The following is an 18,821-nucleotide window of genomic DNA, read 5'->3' as shown; positions in this document are numbered from 1 at the left end:
GCCATAAAGGACAAACAAGACGTCCGACTTCCTAAACGAAGAAGTGCAGTCAACATAAGTCCTTAAGGCCCGCACAACATCCAAAGTGGCCTCACCCACTGAAAGACCAGGTGAGTTAAAGGCCAGAACAACTATTTCCTCGTTAACATGAAACTGGGAAACAACTTTGGTAAGAAATTCAGGCCGAGTGCGGAGCACTGCCCTGTTCCCATGAAAAATCAAGAAAGGGGGTCTACAAGAAAGAGCCCCTAAATCAGAAACACGTCTGGCCGAAGCTATGGCCAGAAGGAAAACAGTCTTAGCTGTTAGCCATTTAAGATCCACTGAGCCCAGTGGTTCAAACGGCGGTCCCTGGAGAGCCCTCAGGACCACAGCCAAATCCCAAGGCGCCACAGGTGGAACAAAGGGTGGCTGAATGCGGAGAACACCTTGCATAGAGGTGCGCACATCCAGGATTGTATCAATCCTACGGTGAAACCAGACAGACAGGGCCGAAACCTGTACCTTCAAAGAAGCAAGGCGAAGCCCATGATCTGGTCCCACTTGTAGGAAGGCGAGTATCCGAGACAGACGAAACTCCCGCAGTGCATAACCTCTCGGTCGACACCACTGGAAGAACGTATGCCACGCGCAATGGTATATCCTCGCGGAAGACGGTTTCCGAGCTCGTAACATGGTACGCAGTACAGAGCTGGAAAACCCCCGGGACCTCAGCATGGCCGTCTCAACAGCCACGCCGTCAAAGACAGCCGAGTCAGGTCCGGGTGAAGACAAGGACCCTGCGACAGAAGGTCCGGTCGTAGCGGCAACCGCAGAGGACTGTCCACGGACAGACCCTGAAGGTCTGAGAACCAGTGCCGTCTGGGCCACGCGGGAGCTATCAACAGGAGCGTCCCTCCTTCCTGTTTGAATTTCCGGATTACCCGTGGAAGAAGGGAAACCGGAGGAAACATGTATGCGTACCGGAACGTCCACCGGACGGACAGAGCATCCACCAGAGACGCCTCTTCGTCTCTTGTGCGAGACCCGTACACCGGCAACTTGTTGTTGTGCCGGGACGCCATGAGGTCGATCTCTGGAAGACCCCACTTGTCCACCAGCAGCTGAAAAACGTCCGGGTGCAGGGACCATTCCCCCGGATGAACGTCCTGGCGACTTAGAAAGTCCGCCTCCCAATTTAGCACTCCCGGGATGAAGACAGCTGATATGGCCGGAAGATTGCGCTCCGCCCATACCAGGATCCGAGACACCTCTACGAGAGCCGCCCGACTTCAGGTTCCTCCTTGCCGGTTTATGTAGGCCACGGTGGTAGCGTTGTCCGACTGGACCTGCATCGGGCGACCCTGGAGAACCCGATGTGCCTGCTGGAGAGCATTGAAGACCGCACGGAGTTCCAAGATATTTATTGGAAGCTCCGCTTCTGTCGGCGTCCACCTGCCCTGGAACAAGTGTGGACCCGAAACTGCTCCCCAGCCCCAAAGACTGGCGTCCGTTGTCAACAGGACCCAATTTGGTACCCAGAACGGACGTCCCCTGCTGAGATGGGTCGTCTGCAACCACCAGGCAAGGGACAGGCGAACCTCCGGGGTGAGCACTATCGTCTGGGACTTTAGAGACTGAGGCAGCCCATTCCACTTGGACAGGATCAGGTGCTGCAGAGATCTGGAGTGAAACTGGGCATATTCCACCATGTCGAACACCGACACCATGGAGCCCAGTAACCTCATCGCCGAGTGTAGAGACACCCGGCGGCTGTGAAGACAACTGCGCACCCTCGACTATAAAGCAGAGATCTTTTCCCCCGTCACAAAGATCCTTTGCTGTCCAGAGTCCAATAAGGTTCCAGGGTGCAGAATCCGCCGAGACGGGATTAGAGTGGACTTCTGCCAGTTTTTTAACCAGCCATGCCGTTGCAGTAGCGCAATGGTCAGGTCCAAGTGGCGCAGAAGGAGCTCCGGAGATCCTGCCACTAATAAAAGGTTGTCCAAGTACGGCAACATGCGGACTCCCTGCAGCCGCAGAGAAGCCGCCATGACCGCCATCACCTTGGTGAACACACGCGGTGCTGTCGCCAGGCCAAAAGGTAACGCCCGAAACTGAAAGTGGTCGCTGCGGATTGCAAATCTGAGGAAGTGTTGATGGCGCAAAAGAATAGGGACATGCAGGTAAGCGTCCTGTATGTCCAATGACACCATGTAGTCCCCAGGTTCCAGCGCCAGAATGATGGACCGTAGGGTCTCCATCCGAAACTTCGGCACCCGCAAAGACTTGTTGAGAGCTTTGAGGTTGAGAATCGGACGATACGACCCATTGGGTTTCTGCACCAAAAAAAGATTTGAATAGAAACCCTGGCCCCTCTGGGAGAATGGAACAGGCACTATAACTCCAGACTGGAGCATAGTGTGCAAGACCTTCCGCAGCTCCGTGGCTTTGTTCCGGTCTGATGGTAGACCCGTGGTGAAAAATCGAGCCGGGGGTCTGTGCCGGAAAGAGAGGGCGTACCCGTGAGAGACCACCTCGAGAACCCAAGTGTCTGTCGTGGTGACCGACGCACACCGGGCGAACTGCAGCAGGCGGCCTCCCACTTTGGGATCCCCCAAAGGGAGGCCCGGACCGTCAGGCCGCAGGCTTGTCATCAGGCTTAGGGGCCGGACGTCTGGTACTCCACGCCTGCTTCCGGGGCTTGGCCGATTTCTTGGGACCAGCCTGTCGGGGAAAGGACTGTGGTTTGGGCCTGCCCTGGGCCCTATAAGACCGAAAGGACGATGGTCCTGAACCAGAAGGAACAGCGGCCGACGGGAGACATGCCGATTTGGCTGCCGCCAGTGTGGCCACAATCTTGTCCAGATCTGGACCGAAGAGAACTTCTCCGTTAAAGGGCAACGCCTCCAAACCCTTTTTGGAATCAGCATCCGCCTTCCAGGATCGCAACCACAAGGTGCGACGAGCAGCCACCGCTGCCGAAGAAATTCGAGACACCAGGGTACTAATGTCTAAGGCCGCCTCGTTGATATAAGTGGCCGAATCACGGAGATTACCAATCAACTCCGTCTGTTCGGCCGGACAGTCGGAATCAAAGGACCCGACCAGCGCTCCATCGCTCTGGTAACCCAGCAAATGGCCATAGCCGGCCGCGCTGCCCCCCTCCGCAAGGGAATAAGCGGACTTCAGGCAGATCTCCACCTTGCAGTCCGTAGCATCCTTAAGGGAGGACATGGATGGCATCGGCAATGTGGCACTACGGACAAGACGTGTCACATGAGAATCCACCTGTGGAGGGGATTCCCACTTAGCAAAATAATTATCCGCGAACGGATAAGCCACCGCTAGGCACCTCTGCGGCTGGTATCGCTTGCCAGGCTGTTTCCACGCCTCCTCTAAATGGTCCACTAACTGACCCGAAAGAGGAAAGACTGTGGCGTCACCCTTCACATCCTTAAAAAAGGCATACTTGGATTTAGCAGCTGGGGGAACTTCGTCCTCAATCACCAAGGCTGTGTGGACCGCCCGAATAAGTCCAGGAATGTACACCTTGGACCTAGCGTCAGCGTCCTTAGTATGGAGAGGTTCCTGATCGTAAGGATCCAGAATCTCCCCATCATCAGACGTCCCTTCGTCATCCTCATAAGGAGCAGACAGAGACGCCACCGGCCGTTTATGTGGCCGCATCACAGCCTCCCCCTGCAACACATCCGACAAGTGCTGTACAGAACTCGTCAGGGAGTTAACCCATGCCGGCTCCTGAGAAACCGGGAGAGGGGAAATAGGGAGACTGCGGGGTACCACCAATTGTCTTGGGAAGCCCTGCATGGGTGACGACACCACTGATTGCTGGGACAAACCCACCTGCGTAAACGCGGGCTGCGGAGCTAACTGGCCCACTAAGGTTGTAAGCGCCTGAGCGAAACAAGCCCAGGGTGGCTCCTGTACCGGTGCTGTAACCGTAATAGCCCGCGCCATAGACAAACACTGCGGGCAGAGGCCCTCCGCGCTACCCTCCCCCTCCGCTAAAGGTACTTTACACGTAGTACACTGTAGCCGGAGAGGAAAATCACTTTCAGACATGATGGTACAAAGTATGTGACCCCTCTCACCAATTGTTTTTGAAAAAGGCGAGAGACCACCCTGCAGCACCGCACCGCAAGGGCTTAGCAGAAAGAACAGGGACAGTAATAAGGCTGACAGTCAGAATAGAAGATACAGGCAGCAGCGCTAGCACAGTCACATACAAATGCAAAGAAAATCAATTCCTGCACTAACCAGCGCTGACAAATCAACTACACAGACACAGAGTCTGGTAGGACACAGCGCTGCATACACAGACCTGACCACAGCGGAGGAGAGGTAAGCGGGGGGACCCAGACCACGATGCCTCCGTCCAGGCTTCCAGCAGCGTTCACCATGCGTTCTGGAAGATGGCCGCCGAGGAGCAGAGAGGAGACTGGCCTGGGGGAGGAGCGCTTCCACAGGGCCAGTCGGCGTGTTGCAGAGAGGGCTGTGTGCAGCGGGGGAGGCCCCGGCTGTGAGACAGGGAAGGCGCGCTCCCCTGGCATGCATGTAGCCCCCGGGACGCCGCAGTGCTACCGCTCTGCTGCGGTCCGCTGTCCCAGGGGGGTAGTGGAAGCGCAGGTTATATACCTGGCTCCACGCTGCAGCCAGTCCCCAGGGAGCCCCCTGCCTGGGGACTCTGGACCATGTAACAGCGGGGATCCACCGCGGGACCCCGCTGCTTACCTTGCTGTCCCCCTTGATTCCGGCCATGGTCCGGAACATCTGGGGTCACCGCTAGCTGTGACCCCAGATGCTCACCAGCATCCCCGGATCGGTACCGGCGTTCTGGTACCAGCGGGGGTGTAGGGAAGACAGCATGGATGTCAGGACTGACTGTCCATGCTGCACATCCAGATGTGCAGCCACAGCTGCATGCAGGAAAACTTCAGGGGCTCTTCTTAGCCCCCACTCCAACAGGTGCACCCGACTCCGGCCGGGCACCAAACTAAAACTGAGGTGCCTTGGCTCGGGGGCGGGGTATAGGAGGGGGACCCTAGTGCATCCTGGGAGGCTGAAAGCTTAACTCTATGGTGCCCGATGACTGACGTCACACCTATACCCCAAGGTATCCTGTGGATACCCTATGGACCCTGAAGTAGAAATATATATGAAAAAAGTGGTGTAAGTGGCGCCCTAAAGCTAGAAAGTCAGGTGACGTAAAAGCAAATAACCCAAAAAAACACACTCCCTCGTAAGGTGGCTGCCAATCCTTCCTGGATATGATCTATTCAGAAAAACCATATATAGAAAATTGTTTATAGAGGTGAAGGAACGGCACCCTCAGTGTATCGATTTCATAGCAAATGTCCATACATTCTTTGCAAAGAAAGGGACCGTCCTTCACCTCTATAAACAAAATTATATATATATATATATATATATATATATACATACATATATACACACACACATATACACAGTACATACATATATACACACAATTTGGTGAATGAGTGTGTGTGTGTATATAATATATATATATATATATATTGTAGATTTATGGGAGAGCGCTCACCAGACTTCACAAATTTCCATCAGAGTTGTATCAAAAAGATCCAATTTTTAATCCATAAGTATAGTCGACGTTTCTGCTCCCACAGAGCCTTTGTCAAGACTGAACAGACAAAGAATCTCCCTTCATACAGACAGTATAAAAGTATGTGCATCCTTGGGTACTATTTATACCTGAGTTTAATTACAATCGGGATCAACTGTGTGACGCCACCGGAAGTGATGTCACACTAATCAAGTGGCTAGCGCAGTACTCTTATTCATACTGGAGCCCATACCGACAGGTTCTATTGTCCTAATCTCAATATACCCACGATATTTACCTCGTATCTATGTATCGGATCCTTGTACAAGGCCCAGCTACTTACAAAAAATCACCTCCGACTTCTTACCGGAATTTCTCTTAATCGATCTTTGTACCACTTCCGGTGGCGTCACACAGGTGATCCCGATTGTAATTAAACTCAGGTATAAATAGTACCCAAGGATGCACATACTTTTATATACTGTCTGTATGAAGGGAGATTCTTTGTCTGTTCAGTCTTGACAAAGGCTCTGTGGGAGCAGAAACGTCGACTATGCTTATGGATTAAAAATTGGATTTTTTTGATACAACTCTGATGGAAATTTGTGAAGTCTGGTGAGCGCTCTCCCATAAATCTACAATATATATGGGGGTCCAAATGGATTGGACTTCCTGAGACCTGGCACGGGAGTGCGGTTTTTATATAATATATATATATATATATATATATATATATATATATAATATGAGATATGGTAAGAACTTACCCTTGTTATCTCTATTTCTACGAAGTCCATAGGGTTCCACAGGATACCTTGGGTATAGGTGATGACGTCAGTCTTCAGGCACCACAGACTTAAAGTTTTCAGCCTCCCAGGACGCATCTGGGTCCCTCTCCTATACCCCGCCCCCGGGCCAAGGCATCTCAGTTACGTCACAAGCCATAGGCCGGAGGAGGAGAAGAAAGAGAGAGAAGAAAATAAAAAAAATCTGGACACTCACAGGAATTACATTCTCACCATAGGGAGACGGAAAAACCGGTGACCAGAATAAAGCCCATCTGCAGTACAGGTGCGACAGGGCGGGAGTCCTGTGGAACCCTATGGACTTCGTAGAAATAGAGATAACAAGGGTAAGTTCTTACCATATCTCATATTTTCTACTTCAGGGTCCATAGGGTATCCACAGGATACCTTGGGGATGTCCCAAAGCAGTATCCTTTAAGGGTGGGGACGCTCCTGTGCTGAGAGGAGAATCCGCCGCCCGAAGGAAGCATCCTGAGAGGCAAAGATGTCAAAAGCGTAATACCTCACAAAGGTATTGACAGAAGACTACGTAGCAGCCTTGCAGATCTGAACTGCAGAGGCACCACGTCTAGTTGCAAATGAAGGACCCACAGACCTAGTGGAATGAGCCCTCACCAAGGAGGGAACTGGAAGACCTTCATGAAGATAAGCTTCTGAAATTGCCATACGAATACAGCCTGCCAAAGTCTACTTTGAAGCAGGCCAACCCTTTTTACGGAAGCCATAGAGGACAAACAAGGCGTCCGACTTCCTAAAAGAAGAAGTGCGGTCAACATAAATTCTCAATGCCCGCACAACATCCCAAGTGGCGTCACCCACTGAAAGTCCAGGTGAATTGAAAGCCGGCACAACAATTTCTTCATTGATGTGAAAACTGGATACCACTTCGGGAAGGAATCCCGGACGAGTGCGAAGCACCGCCCTATTCCTAAGAAAAATCAGAAAAGGGGGTCTACAAGAGAGAACCCCTAAATCCGAAATCCGTCTGGCCGAGGCAATGGCCAGAAGGAATATGGTTTCAGCTGTAAGCCATTTAAAGTCCACTGAGTCCAGTGGTTCAAACGGCGGCCCCTAGAGAACTCTCAGGACCACAGCCCAATTCCAAGGCGCCACCGGTGGAACAAAAGGTGGCTGAATGCGAAGAACACCTCGCATAAAGGTGTGCACATCAGAGAGCGCAGCAATCCTACGATGAAACCAGACTGACAGGGCAGACACCTGCACTTTCAGAGAAGCCAGGCGAAGCCCATGATCCAGTCCAGCCTGTAGGAAAGCCAACACCCTAGACAGGCGGAACTCCCTAAGGGAATACCCTCTAGGTCTACACCACCGGAAGAAAGTATGCCACACACGATGGTAGATTCTTGCCGAGGAAGGTTTACGAGCTCTTAGTATGGTTTGCACCACGGAGCTAGAAAAACCCTCTGGACCTTAGCATGACCGTTTCAACAGCCACACCGAGTCAGGTCCGGGTGAAGACAAGGACCCTATGACAGCAGATTCGGTCATAATGGTAACCTCAGAGGAACGTCTACTGACAGACTCTAGAGGTCGGAGAACCAGTGCCGTCTGGGCCACTCGGAAGCTATCAACAGTAGCGTACCTCCTTCTTGATTTGAATTTCCGTAATACCCGCGGAAGGGAAAACGGAGGGAAAAGGTAGGCAAACTGGAACGTCTACTAGACGGACAGGGCATACACCAGAGACGCCTTTTCGTCTCATGTTCGAGACCCGTACACCGGCAACTTGTTGTTGTGTCGGGACGCCATGAGGTCTATCTCTGGAAGACCCCACTTGTCCACCAGACTCCGAAAGACGTCCTGGTATAAAGACCACTCTCCCGGTTCCTCCTTGCTGGTTTAAATAGGCCACCGTGGTGGCGTTGTCCGACGGGACCTGCACAGGGTGACCCTGGAGAACCGGCTGTGCCCGCTGGAGAGCTCTTGACACCGCATGGAGCTCCAAAATGTTTATTGGAAGCTCCGCTACCGCCCGAGTCCACCTGCCCTGAAACAAGTGTGGACCCGTGACAGCTCCCCAGCACCGGAGACTGGCGTCCGTTGTTAACAGGACCCAGTTCGCCACCCAGAACGGGCGACCCTTGTTGAGGTGGGTCGTCTGCAAACACCAGGTTAGAGACAGGCGAACATCCGGAGTGAGCCCCATCGTCTGGGACTTGAGACACTGAGGCAATCCATTCCATCTGGACCGGATCAATAGCAGCAGAGGTTTGGAGTGACATTGGGCGTACTCCACCATGTCGAATACCGACACCATTGAGCCCAATAACCTCTTTGCCAAGTGTATCGACACTCGACGACACTGCAGACAACTGCGCACCCTCAACTACAAAGCAAGGATCTTTTCCTCCGTCACAAAGATCCACTGCTGCCTGGAGTCCAATAAGGCCCCGAGGTGCAGGATCCTCTGAGACGGGGTGAGAGTGGACCTCTGCCAGTTTGTCAACCAGCCGTGACATTGCAGTACCGCAATCGTCAGATCCAGATGGTGTAAAAGAAGCTCTGGAGACCCCGCTATCAACAGGAGGTCGTCCAGATAAGGCAACAGTCGGACTCCCTGCGTCCGCAGGAGAGCCGCCATGACCGCCATGACCTTGGTGAATACCCGTGGAGCAGTCACCAGGCCAAAAGGCAGTGCCCGGAACTGGAAATGTTCGTTGCAGATTGCCAATTTGAGGAACTGCTGATGGCGCAAAAGAATAGGGACATGCAGGTAAGCGTCCTGGATGTCCAATGACACCATGTAGTCCCCAGGTTCCAGTGCCAGAATAATGGACCGCAGGGTCTCCATCCGAAACAGAGGCACCCTCAAGGACTTGCTGAGGGCCTTTAGGTTTAGTATTGAACAGTAAGACCCATTGGGTTTCTGCACCAAAAATAGAATGGAATAGAAACCCAGGCCCCTCTGGGAAATTGGAACATGCACTGCGACCAGCACCGGGCGAACTGAAGCAGGCGCCCCCCACTTTGGGGTCCCCCAAAAGGAGGCCTGGACCGTCAGGCCGCAGGTTTGTTATCTGACCTAGGAGCCGGACGTCTGGTACTCCAGACCTGTTTCTTGGGCTTGGACAATTTCTTGGCCCCAGCCTGCCGTGGAAAGGACTGTACTTTAGGCCTACCTTGGGCCCTGTGAGGCCAAAAGGACGACCCACCAGCACTAGAAGGAATCGTAGCAGTCAGAAGACATGCAGATTTTGCTGCTGCCAACGTAACTACAATTTTGTCCAGATCTGGACCAAATAGTACCTGTCCAGACCTTCTAATCCCTTTTTGGAATCCGCGTACACTTTCCAAGAACGCAACCATAAGGTGCGACGAGCAGCCACAGCTGCAGAGGAGATCCTAGAGGTGAGCATACAAATATCTAAAGCCGCTTCATTAATGCAAGTGGCCGAGTCTCGGAGATTGCCCACCAACTCGGTCTGTTCAGCCGAACAGTCAGAGTCCAAAGACGCCTCCAAATTATCCGCCCAGCGCTCCATAGCTCTGGCTACCCAACACACGGCCAGAGCCGGTCTGGATGCTTCCCTGCAAGGGAATAAACGGATTTGAGGCAGATCTCCACCTTGCGGTCAGTGACATCCTTCAAGGATGACATCGAAGGCATAGGCAACGTGGCACTTTTGACTAGGCGTGTGACATGTGAATCCACTTGCGTAGGGGATTCCCGCTTAGAAAAATAATTGACCGCAAACGGATAAGCCACGGCTAAGCGTCTCTGGGGCTGAAACCGTTTACCTGGATTTTTCCACGCCTCCTCTAAATGATCCACTAATTGATCAGAAAGAGGGAAAACCGTAGCCTCACCCTTAATATCCTTAAAAAGGCATATATGAATGTGGCCACCAAAGGATCAATATCCTCAATAACTAAAGCCGAGCGGACCGCTCGAATAAGACCAGGGATATACACCTTGGACTTAGCGTCCGGCTCTTTGGTACGGAGAGGTTCTTGGTCAGATAGATCCAGAATCTCCCCATGATCTGACGTCTCATTGTCATCCCCATAAGGAGCAGATAAAGACGCCACCGGCCGTTATGAGGCCGCAACACAGACTCCCCCTGTAAAACATCGGACAATTGCTGAACCGATGTAGTTAAGAGTATTAACCCACGCAGGCTCTGGAGAAACCTGGGAAGGGACAGGGAGACTGTGGGGTACCATCAATTGTCTCGGGAACTCCCGCATGGGTGACGACACCACTGACTGCTGGGACAAACCCGTCTGGGTAAACGCAGGTGGCAGAGCTAGCTGGCCCACAAGGGTTGTAAGCGCCTTAGCGAAACAAGCCCAGGGAGGTTCCTGTACCGGGACCGTGACCATAATCGGCCGTGACAGTGCCAGGCACTGGGGGCATAACCCCTCCGCGTTACCCTCCCCCTCCGCTATTGGTACCTTACATTTAGTACACATGAGCTGGAGAGGAAAATCAGTCTCAGACATGATGGTAAGTATGTGACACTCACACCTATACGTATTGGTATAGTGTGAATAACACCCTGCACACCGCGCACCGCAAGGGCTTTGAGCAGAGCAAGATCAGGGACAGTAATAAAGCTGACAGTAGAAAGTGAAAGTACAGACAGCAGGCTAGCAGTTCAGTCACATACAATGCAGAAGAAACAAATCCCTGCACTATTAGCGCTGATTCTCAACTACTCAGACCCTCAGGCTGGTAGGACTCAGCGCTGCATACACTGACCTGTGACAAACAGAGGAGAGGTATGCTGGGGGACCCAGACCGCAATGCCACCGCTCACAGGCTTCCAGCAGTGTTCACCATGCTTTAAAGATGGCCACCGAGGAGCAGAAGATGAAGGAGGCCGGCCTGGGGAGGACAGCTGACACACTGTGGCCAATCAGGCAGAGCAGAGAGGCTGTGTGCAGCAGGGGAGGCGCCGGCTGTGAGACAGGGAAAGCGCGCTCCCCTGGCATGCATTTAACCCCTGGGACGCCGCAGCGCATGCCGCTCAGCAGCGGCCCGCTGTCCCAGGGGGTAGTGGAAGCGCAGGTTGGTCGCCTGGCTCCACGCTGCAGCCAGTCCCCAGGGAGCCCCCTGCCTGGGGACTCAGGACCATGTGACCAGCGGGGACCCACCGCGGGACCCCGCTGCTTACCTGCATCCCCTTGGATCCGGCCATGGTCCAAAACATCTGGGGACACCGCTAGCCGTGACCCCAGATGTCTACCAGCATCCCCGGATCAGTACCGGCGTTCTGGTACCGGCGGGGTGTAGGGGAGACGGCATGGACGTCAGTACTGACTGTCCATGCTGTACTCCCAGATGTGCAGCCAGCGCTGCCTTTAAAAGAAACTTATGGGGCTCTTCATAGCCCCCCTCTGCACAGTGCCTCCGACTCCGGCCAGGCACCGACGAAACTGAGATGCCTTGGCCCGGGGGCGGGGTATAGGAGAGGGACCCAGATGCATCCTGGGAGGCTGAAAACTTTAACTCTGTGGTGCCTGAAGACTGACGTCATCACCTATACCCAAGGTATCCTGTGGATACCCTATGGACCCTGAAGTAGAAATATACATATATACACACACACACACACATACACGTGTAACCCCTAAATTTCTCCCGAACCCTGATACTTACCTTTGGTAATCCGATGCCTGTATTCTAAGCCACAGGAATCCCCTTTGTCTGAATATTATCTGCAACCCCTCTCCCCCAAAACAATTGTGTCCCCAAGCTGTTGGGGTCTGTCTGCAAACCCTCCTCACAGCTGCAGTTTCTTGTAAGAAAACCAACTCAAAAGAGGGGGATGAAAGAGGCAAACAAAAGGTATTTTATTGAAATATTTGATGAATAATTGATAATAACACTAAACAATTACATACAAGTTAAATATTAATACAATTCTAATATTAAAACACTTTTTATTAAAAACTCACACCCCCTAGAGCTGGTGAGAAATTACAGGTGATAAAGTGAAAAATAGGTCATCCAATATTTTTTATCACGCCTAATTTACAACAATTGAATAGCCCTGGCCATGTTACAGATGAGCTGGAATTTAGGCGAGATAAAACACAATTATCACGACCAAAAAATGTACAATTGAATAGCGACTACATTTTATCACACCTAAACACATGTTTATCACTGGTAAAAACACAGTGATAAAACAATTGAATTCCCCCCACAATATTAAGCTGACTGGGAGATTAAAGTACAGAGAGTAATATCAGATCTGTCAGATGAACGATTTTACCAAAGATTTGAACGATTTGATCGATTTTTGACTGCATTTAAATGAATAGAATCGTCCAAGTCTGACTGCAAACACATCAGATGTCAGATATCGTTATCTGACCATCGGGAACGCGCATCGTTCAAATCGTTCATCTGACAGATATGTCAGATTTTCCTTCAGATATGAACGATTTTTTAAATCGTTATCGTTGAGATCTGAAGAAAAATCTGACCGTGTGTATGCACCATTAGTCAGGTATACATACATATCCTTACCTTTGTAACTTTTCAACATTAGATGAAACAGTGGAGCAGAATGCAGGGCATCTATCGCTACTCTTCCCAACAGTTTGATTGATCTGCAGACCTGTATCCCAAGGTGCAGCCCAGCTGTCTCTGCACTCCTGTATCCCAAGGTGCTGCCCAGCGGTCTCTGCACTCCTGTATCCCAAGGTGCTGCCCAGCGGTCTCTGCACTCCTGTATCCCAAGGTGCTGCCCAGCGGTCTCTGCACTCCTGTATCCCAAGGTGCTGCCCAGCGGTCTCTGCACTCCTGTATCCCAAGGTGCTGCCCAGCGGTCTCTGCACTCCTGTATCCCAAGGTGCTGCCCAGCGGTCTCTGCACTCCTGTATCCCAAGGTGCTGCCCAGCGGTCTCTGCACTCCTGTATCCCAAGGTGCTGCCCAGCTGTCTCTGCACTCCTGTATCCCAAGGTGCTGCCCAGCGGTCTCTGCACTCCTGTATCCCAAGGTGCTGCCCAGCGGTCTCTGCACTCCTGTATCCCAAGGTGATGCCCAGCGGTCTCTGCACTCCTGTATCCCAAGGTGATGCCCAGCGGTCTCTGCACTCCTGTATCCCAAGGTGCTGCCCAGCCGTCTCTGCACTCCTGTATCCCAAGGTGCTGCCCAGCCGTCTCTGCACTCCTGTATCCCAAGGTGCTGCCCAGCCGTCTCTGCACTCCTGTATCCCAAGGTGCTGCCCAGCCGTCTCTGCACTCCTGTATCCCAAAGTGCTGCCCAGCCGTCTCTGCACTCCTGTATCCCAAGGTGCTGCCCAGCCGTCTCTGCACTCCTGTATCCCAAGGTGCTGCCCAGCCGTCTCTGCACTCCTGTATCCCAAGGTGCTGCCCAGCCGTCTCTGCACTCCTGTATCCCAAGATGCTGCCCAGCGGTCTCTGCACTCCTGTATCCCAAGGTGCTGCCCAGCCGTCTCTGCACTCCTGTATCCCAAGGTGCTGCCCAGCCGTCTCTGCACTCCTGTATCCCAAGGTGCTGCCCAGCCGTCTCTGCACTCCTGTATCCCAAGGTGCTGCCCAGCCGTCTCTGCACTCCTGTATCCCAAGGTGCTGCCCAGCCGTCTCTGCACTCCTGTATCCCAAGGTGCTGCCCAGCGGTCTCTGCACTCCTGTATCCCAAGGTGCTGCCCAGCGGTCTCTGCACTCCTGTATCCCAAGGTGCTGCCCAGCGGTCTCTGCACTCCTGTATCCCAAGGTGCTGCCCAGCGGTCTCTGCACTCCTGTATCCCAAGGTGCTGCCCAGCGGTCTCTGCACTCCTGTATCCCAAGGTGCTGCCCAGTTGTCTCTGCACTCCTGTATCCCAAGGTGCTGCCCAGTTGTCTCTGCACTCCTGTATCCCAAGGTGCTGCCCAGCTGTCTCTGCACAACGTATCTCAAAGTGCTGCCCAGCGGTCTCTGCACTCCTGTATCCCAAGGTGCTGCCCAGCCGTCTCTGCACTCCTGTATCCCAAGGTGCTGCCCAGCGGTCTCTGCACTCCTGTATCCCAAGGTGCTGCCCAGCTGTCTTTGCACTCCTGTATCCCAAGGTGCTGCCCAGCTGTCTCTGCACAACGTATCTCAAAGTGCTGCCCAGCTGGCTCTGCACAACGTATCTCAAAGTGCTGCCCAGTTGCCTCTGCGTCAATATTATGTGCTACCTTAAATAACACACTGAAGAACAGTACAGAGGGCTTGATTCAGCAGCGATCGCAACTGCAACGACGTACGCAGATTGAGCGATTGTTAACCATTGTGCACAAGTCGCACTGTGTGTGTGCGGCGATTGCACTGCGATTACGGACGCAGAGAGGAATCCATCACAGAGTGAGTGACAGGCCGTGAGCGTTTGGGGGGGTAACAGGGGAGTGGTTGGAGAAACGCAGCTTTGTCTGTCCGTTTGAACATAAATTAGCAACTGCGATGGCATAGGCAGCTTGAGTACTCACTGCGTGCAACGAGACTCGCAGTTTCTGCGACTGGTCAGACATCCTGCTGTAATTGTGCTTGACAGACTTATGTGCTTCGATGTTACCGATGTATACACAGAACTGCGAGGTATTACGGATGTGAGAAAGCAGTAGTGGGCGTCTCTATGCTGGCTGAGCTGTGGCAGGCATTAGCATATTTTCGCAGCTGCATTGCGCAATTGCGATCCATACTGAATCAGGCCCAGAATACGGTATGCTGCTTTTCTGAGACGTCGGAGAGACATATGCTTACCAAGGCATAACACAAAGACAAAACGCTGTAATAAAGGATTTGTGATGCACTTACCCTTGGCTTTATGGGCTTGACCAAAGAAATCTCTGTTCCCTCTGCTCGCTGCCTGCTTGAGTCAAACACTCTTCTTTTCTTAACAGCAGCTTTTTGGCAAATTGGAATATGTTTTTTCTACCAAAGAGAAATGTCAAATAGAGAAAGGCAATATTATCCACACAAGCAAAGTGCTTCACTAGGGAATAATCGGTGATCCAACATTTATCACTTGTAATTGGCTACAACCATTAACAGGATGTAATCATTACCCAAGCTGTCACTCACAATGCCAGTGCAGGAATCCCGACACTGGCATCCCGATAATAAGTATTGAGGTTAGGGGGAGGCTTAGGGTTAGGCAGTAGGGAAATGGAAGGGGGGGGGGGGAATGTTAGGTACTAAGGTGGGAGGATTAGGTTTAGGCTGTGGGGGTGTAGGTTAGGTTTAGGCTGTGGGGAGGGAGGGAGGGTTAGGGGTAGGGAAAGGGTAATTTACTTACCTTCATCTGTCGGCATTGTGACCCAGTCGAGATGCCAGCGTCGGGATTCTGTACCCAACCCCCCATCAACATAAATCTAGAACATTTTGATGCTGAGCATATTTATTATATATGGGGGAAATTTAATTCTTCACGATGAGCGCAAAGTACTCCCCGGAATGGTCGGACTAAGGCACTTAATGATCATTTTTCCTCACTCCCTATAGTGGTGCGTAAGCTAATTATCAAAGATTGTCTACTGTAATAGATGGGCGGCACGTTTTCCACTTTAAAAATCAGCTTTGCTAAATAACTTCCCTTCCCAATAACAATACATTGGCAGGGTCCCCTCCTATGTATTTAGCATGATCCCGTCTCTGTTGTGGAGAGATATGCAGCACTGAAGGTCCACGTAGTAATAGTAAAATTGATCTTTAAAGTGTAAAAATCTTGAAAGAGGATGATTTATATGAAATGTGAACAACTGTTAGTAGTATTATAAAGTGTTTACATGTGTTGTGCTTCGTTCCACTATAAACTTTGCAAAAGCCGCAATGTCCTGTAGTAAAATGACACATGAGAACACTCAGAGGGTTAATGCTTGGCTGCATTAGGAAGCTCAGAGGACCTACATCACATCCCTGAAAATGTTGCATGATGTGAAAGCTTCTACATATGTATGTGTAATGATTTTCATAGTAGATCATTGTATTCTTATCTAGAAAGCTTGATTACATACACATCAGCATTTATATGCACAATATCAGAAAGCAGTTGTAATATATGCTGTTTTAGTCACCAGCCTTTAGACCGTACACAGAACAAATGAGAGAACAATAAGTGTAAGTCACATAAACAATACACAGGCAGGAGCAAAGACTGGGTGTATTACAATAGAGACAAGACGTCTTGTGTTCATTCTCCTGTCATCTGGAATACTGGCCTGAGACACAAATTAAACAGACCTTCCTGGGTGAGCTTGCGCTGAGCAGGTGAGCTGCATAGGACTCCCAGATTGCAGGTTGCCCAGCAAGGTAACAGCCGCACTAACATGCATTAACCAACAAAACTGGTCATTTTATTATTCATAACACTATACATCCTATTTCTCAGTTGTTTAGTACAGAAGTGTCCTAGCTCATCTAGCCTCTATACGCCATGCAGTGCGATATGCCTGGCACGAGTGAGCAGTCAGGTCCCCTGCAACTCTGCTAGCGTCAGGCATTTTTCTTTTTATGAAAATGCATCTAAATCGCACTAAGTAGGACTGTGCTGATTAATTTAATATGTGAGACTTGTATGTCTGTGTGCAACGGAGTCTGTAAACAGAACTTGGATGGGAAAAAAGCTGCAGCCTCTGCATCCTGGGCCTTTGCATGCTGATTCAGACTCAGCTGTATACAGATACAATAGTAAATGGTGGACCATGTTGTGTATGAATGGTAGATTGTAACTTTAGCATTTACCACCATCTTCTGGAGTAAACCAGGTACATACATTACTCTTCTCTCCTGACAAAAGGTTGACAGGGACAAATGGCCGACATGTTTTTTCAACATTTTCAATGTTATGGTAAGGGTTAGGCCCTTGCCAGAAGGTTAGGATTACGCTGCGGAAGGGGACGGTTAGGGTAGGGTTGCAGGAGGGGGCAGTCCGGTTGCAGAAGGGGGCAGTCCGGTTGCAGAAGGGGGCAGTCCGGTTGCAGAAGGGGGCAGTCCGGTTGCAGAAGGGGGCGGTTAGGGTTAGGTTGCAGAAGGGGGCGGTTAGGGTTAGGTTGCAGAAGGGGGCGGTTAGGGTTAGGTTGCAGAAGGGGGCGGTTAGGGTTAGGTTGCAGAAGGGGGCGGTTAGGGTTAGGTTGCAGAAGGGGGCGGTTAGGGTTAGGTTGCAGAAGGGGGCGGTTAGGGTTAGGTTGCAGAAGGGGGCGGTTAGGGTTAGGTTGCAGAAGGGGGCGGTTAGGGTTAGGTTGCAGAAGGGGGCGGTTAGGGTTAGGTTGCAGAAGGGGGCGGTTAGGGTTAGGTTGCAGAAGGGGGCGGTTAGGGTTAGGTTGCAGAAGGGGGCGGTTAGGGTTAGGTTGCAGAAGGGGGCGGTTAGGGTTAGGTTGCAGAAGGGGACAGTTAGGGTAAGGTTGCAGAAGGGGACGGTTAGGGTTAAGCACTAAGGGGAGGGTTACGTTTTGCAGTTGAGGGAGGGTTAGAGTGAAGATTAGTCTTAAATTATATAGTAATAAAAAAGTGTGCCAACCATTTTTGTCAACTATTTCTTCATGTCGACCATATGCGTCGACAGTTTGTCCCTGTTGACCGACCTACTGTCTGTCTACCATCTGATATTTATTCAGTATCTATCTAGACACTGTCGATCTTCTATACCAGACCCCTACAATACACTGGGACACATTCTCTGTACGAATCACAGGAATAAATCTCTTAAAAGAAATCATTAATAAAACATGTTCTGTGAAGTCAGGAGGAACTGTAAGTGCACTCCAGCAGTTTATATGCTGTTACTTCCAAGATGATGCACTCATTCATTTTTAAACAAGGGCTTAGATATCTAATAATAGAAGCATTCATGATTTTGGAAGCAGCAAATCTCACATGAACACACAACACCTATGTCATCCTGACATTACAGATTTATTAGGTACCTGTATTTTGGTCTTCAAATTCTACAGTATATTCATACTAATTTATTACAAGCGCTATGTAATTCTGTATTCATAGTTATGATAAATAGGGAAGATGGAGGCGATCAATTTGAATCTACAGTACATGATTTGTTTCACTGACTATACAGGTTATGCAAATAACTACTTAGAACCTGAAAGATAAAAATATAGGGATTAATGGTCCTTCTAAGCAGTGTTAGGAAACAGAGTGAAAAGTGATAAGGTGCCAGCCAATCAGCTCCTAACTGCCATCTCACAGGCTATGTTTGAAAAATGACAGTTGGCACCTTATCACTTTTCACTCTGTCTCCTAACACTGCTTAGTAAATGGACTCCATAGACTTTATACAGAATGCAGGAAAGCACAAAATGTTGCCTAAACTATTCATTTCCGTTGGTGATTCTTTCTGCATTCTCTTTCAAGTCCTTATATATGAACTCTGCATTTTTCGTAGGGATCAATAATCCCCTGGAGAAGCTTCTTCCAAAGCTCCATTTGTGCAAGTACAATAACCACATGCTATACAAC

At 50.8% G+C, this 18,821-nt stretch overlaps 1 protein-coding gene across 1 annotated transcript in view; it reads right to left on the bottom strand.

The window, feature by feature from the left end:
* ZC2HC1A (zinc finger C2HC-type containing 1A) overlaps window positions 1-18,821 on the bottom strand; it is a 109,576-nt gene that overhangs the window by 46,075 nt on the left and 44,680 nt on the right. Inside the window, exon 3 of the mRNA XM_088471565.1 lies at window positions 15,165-15,281. Coding sequence (XP_088327691.1) covers window positions 15,165-15,281 — 117 coding nt within the window. The remainder of the gene's footprint in view (window positions 1-15,164; window positions 15,282-18,821) is intronic.

This window comes from Taudactylus pleione, unplaced genomic scaffold (genome assembly GCF_031769625.1).
Source record: "Taudactylus pleione unplaced genomic scaffold, aTauple2 ptg000114l, whole genome shotgun sequence".
Taxonomy (NCBI): Eukaryota; Metazoa; Chordata; class Amphibia; order Anura; family Myobatrachidae; genus Taudactylus; species Taudactylus pleione.
Note: the sequence above shows the minus strand (reverse complement) of the source record. Positions and strands in the feature narration are given on the sequence as shown.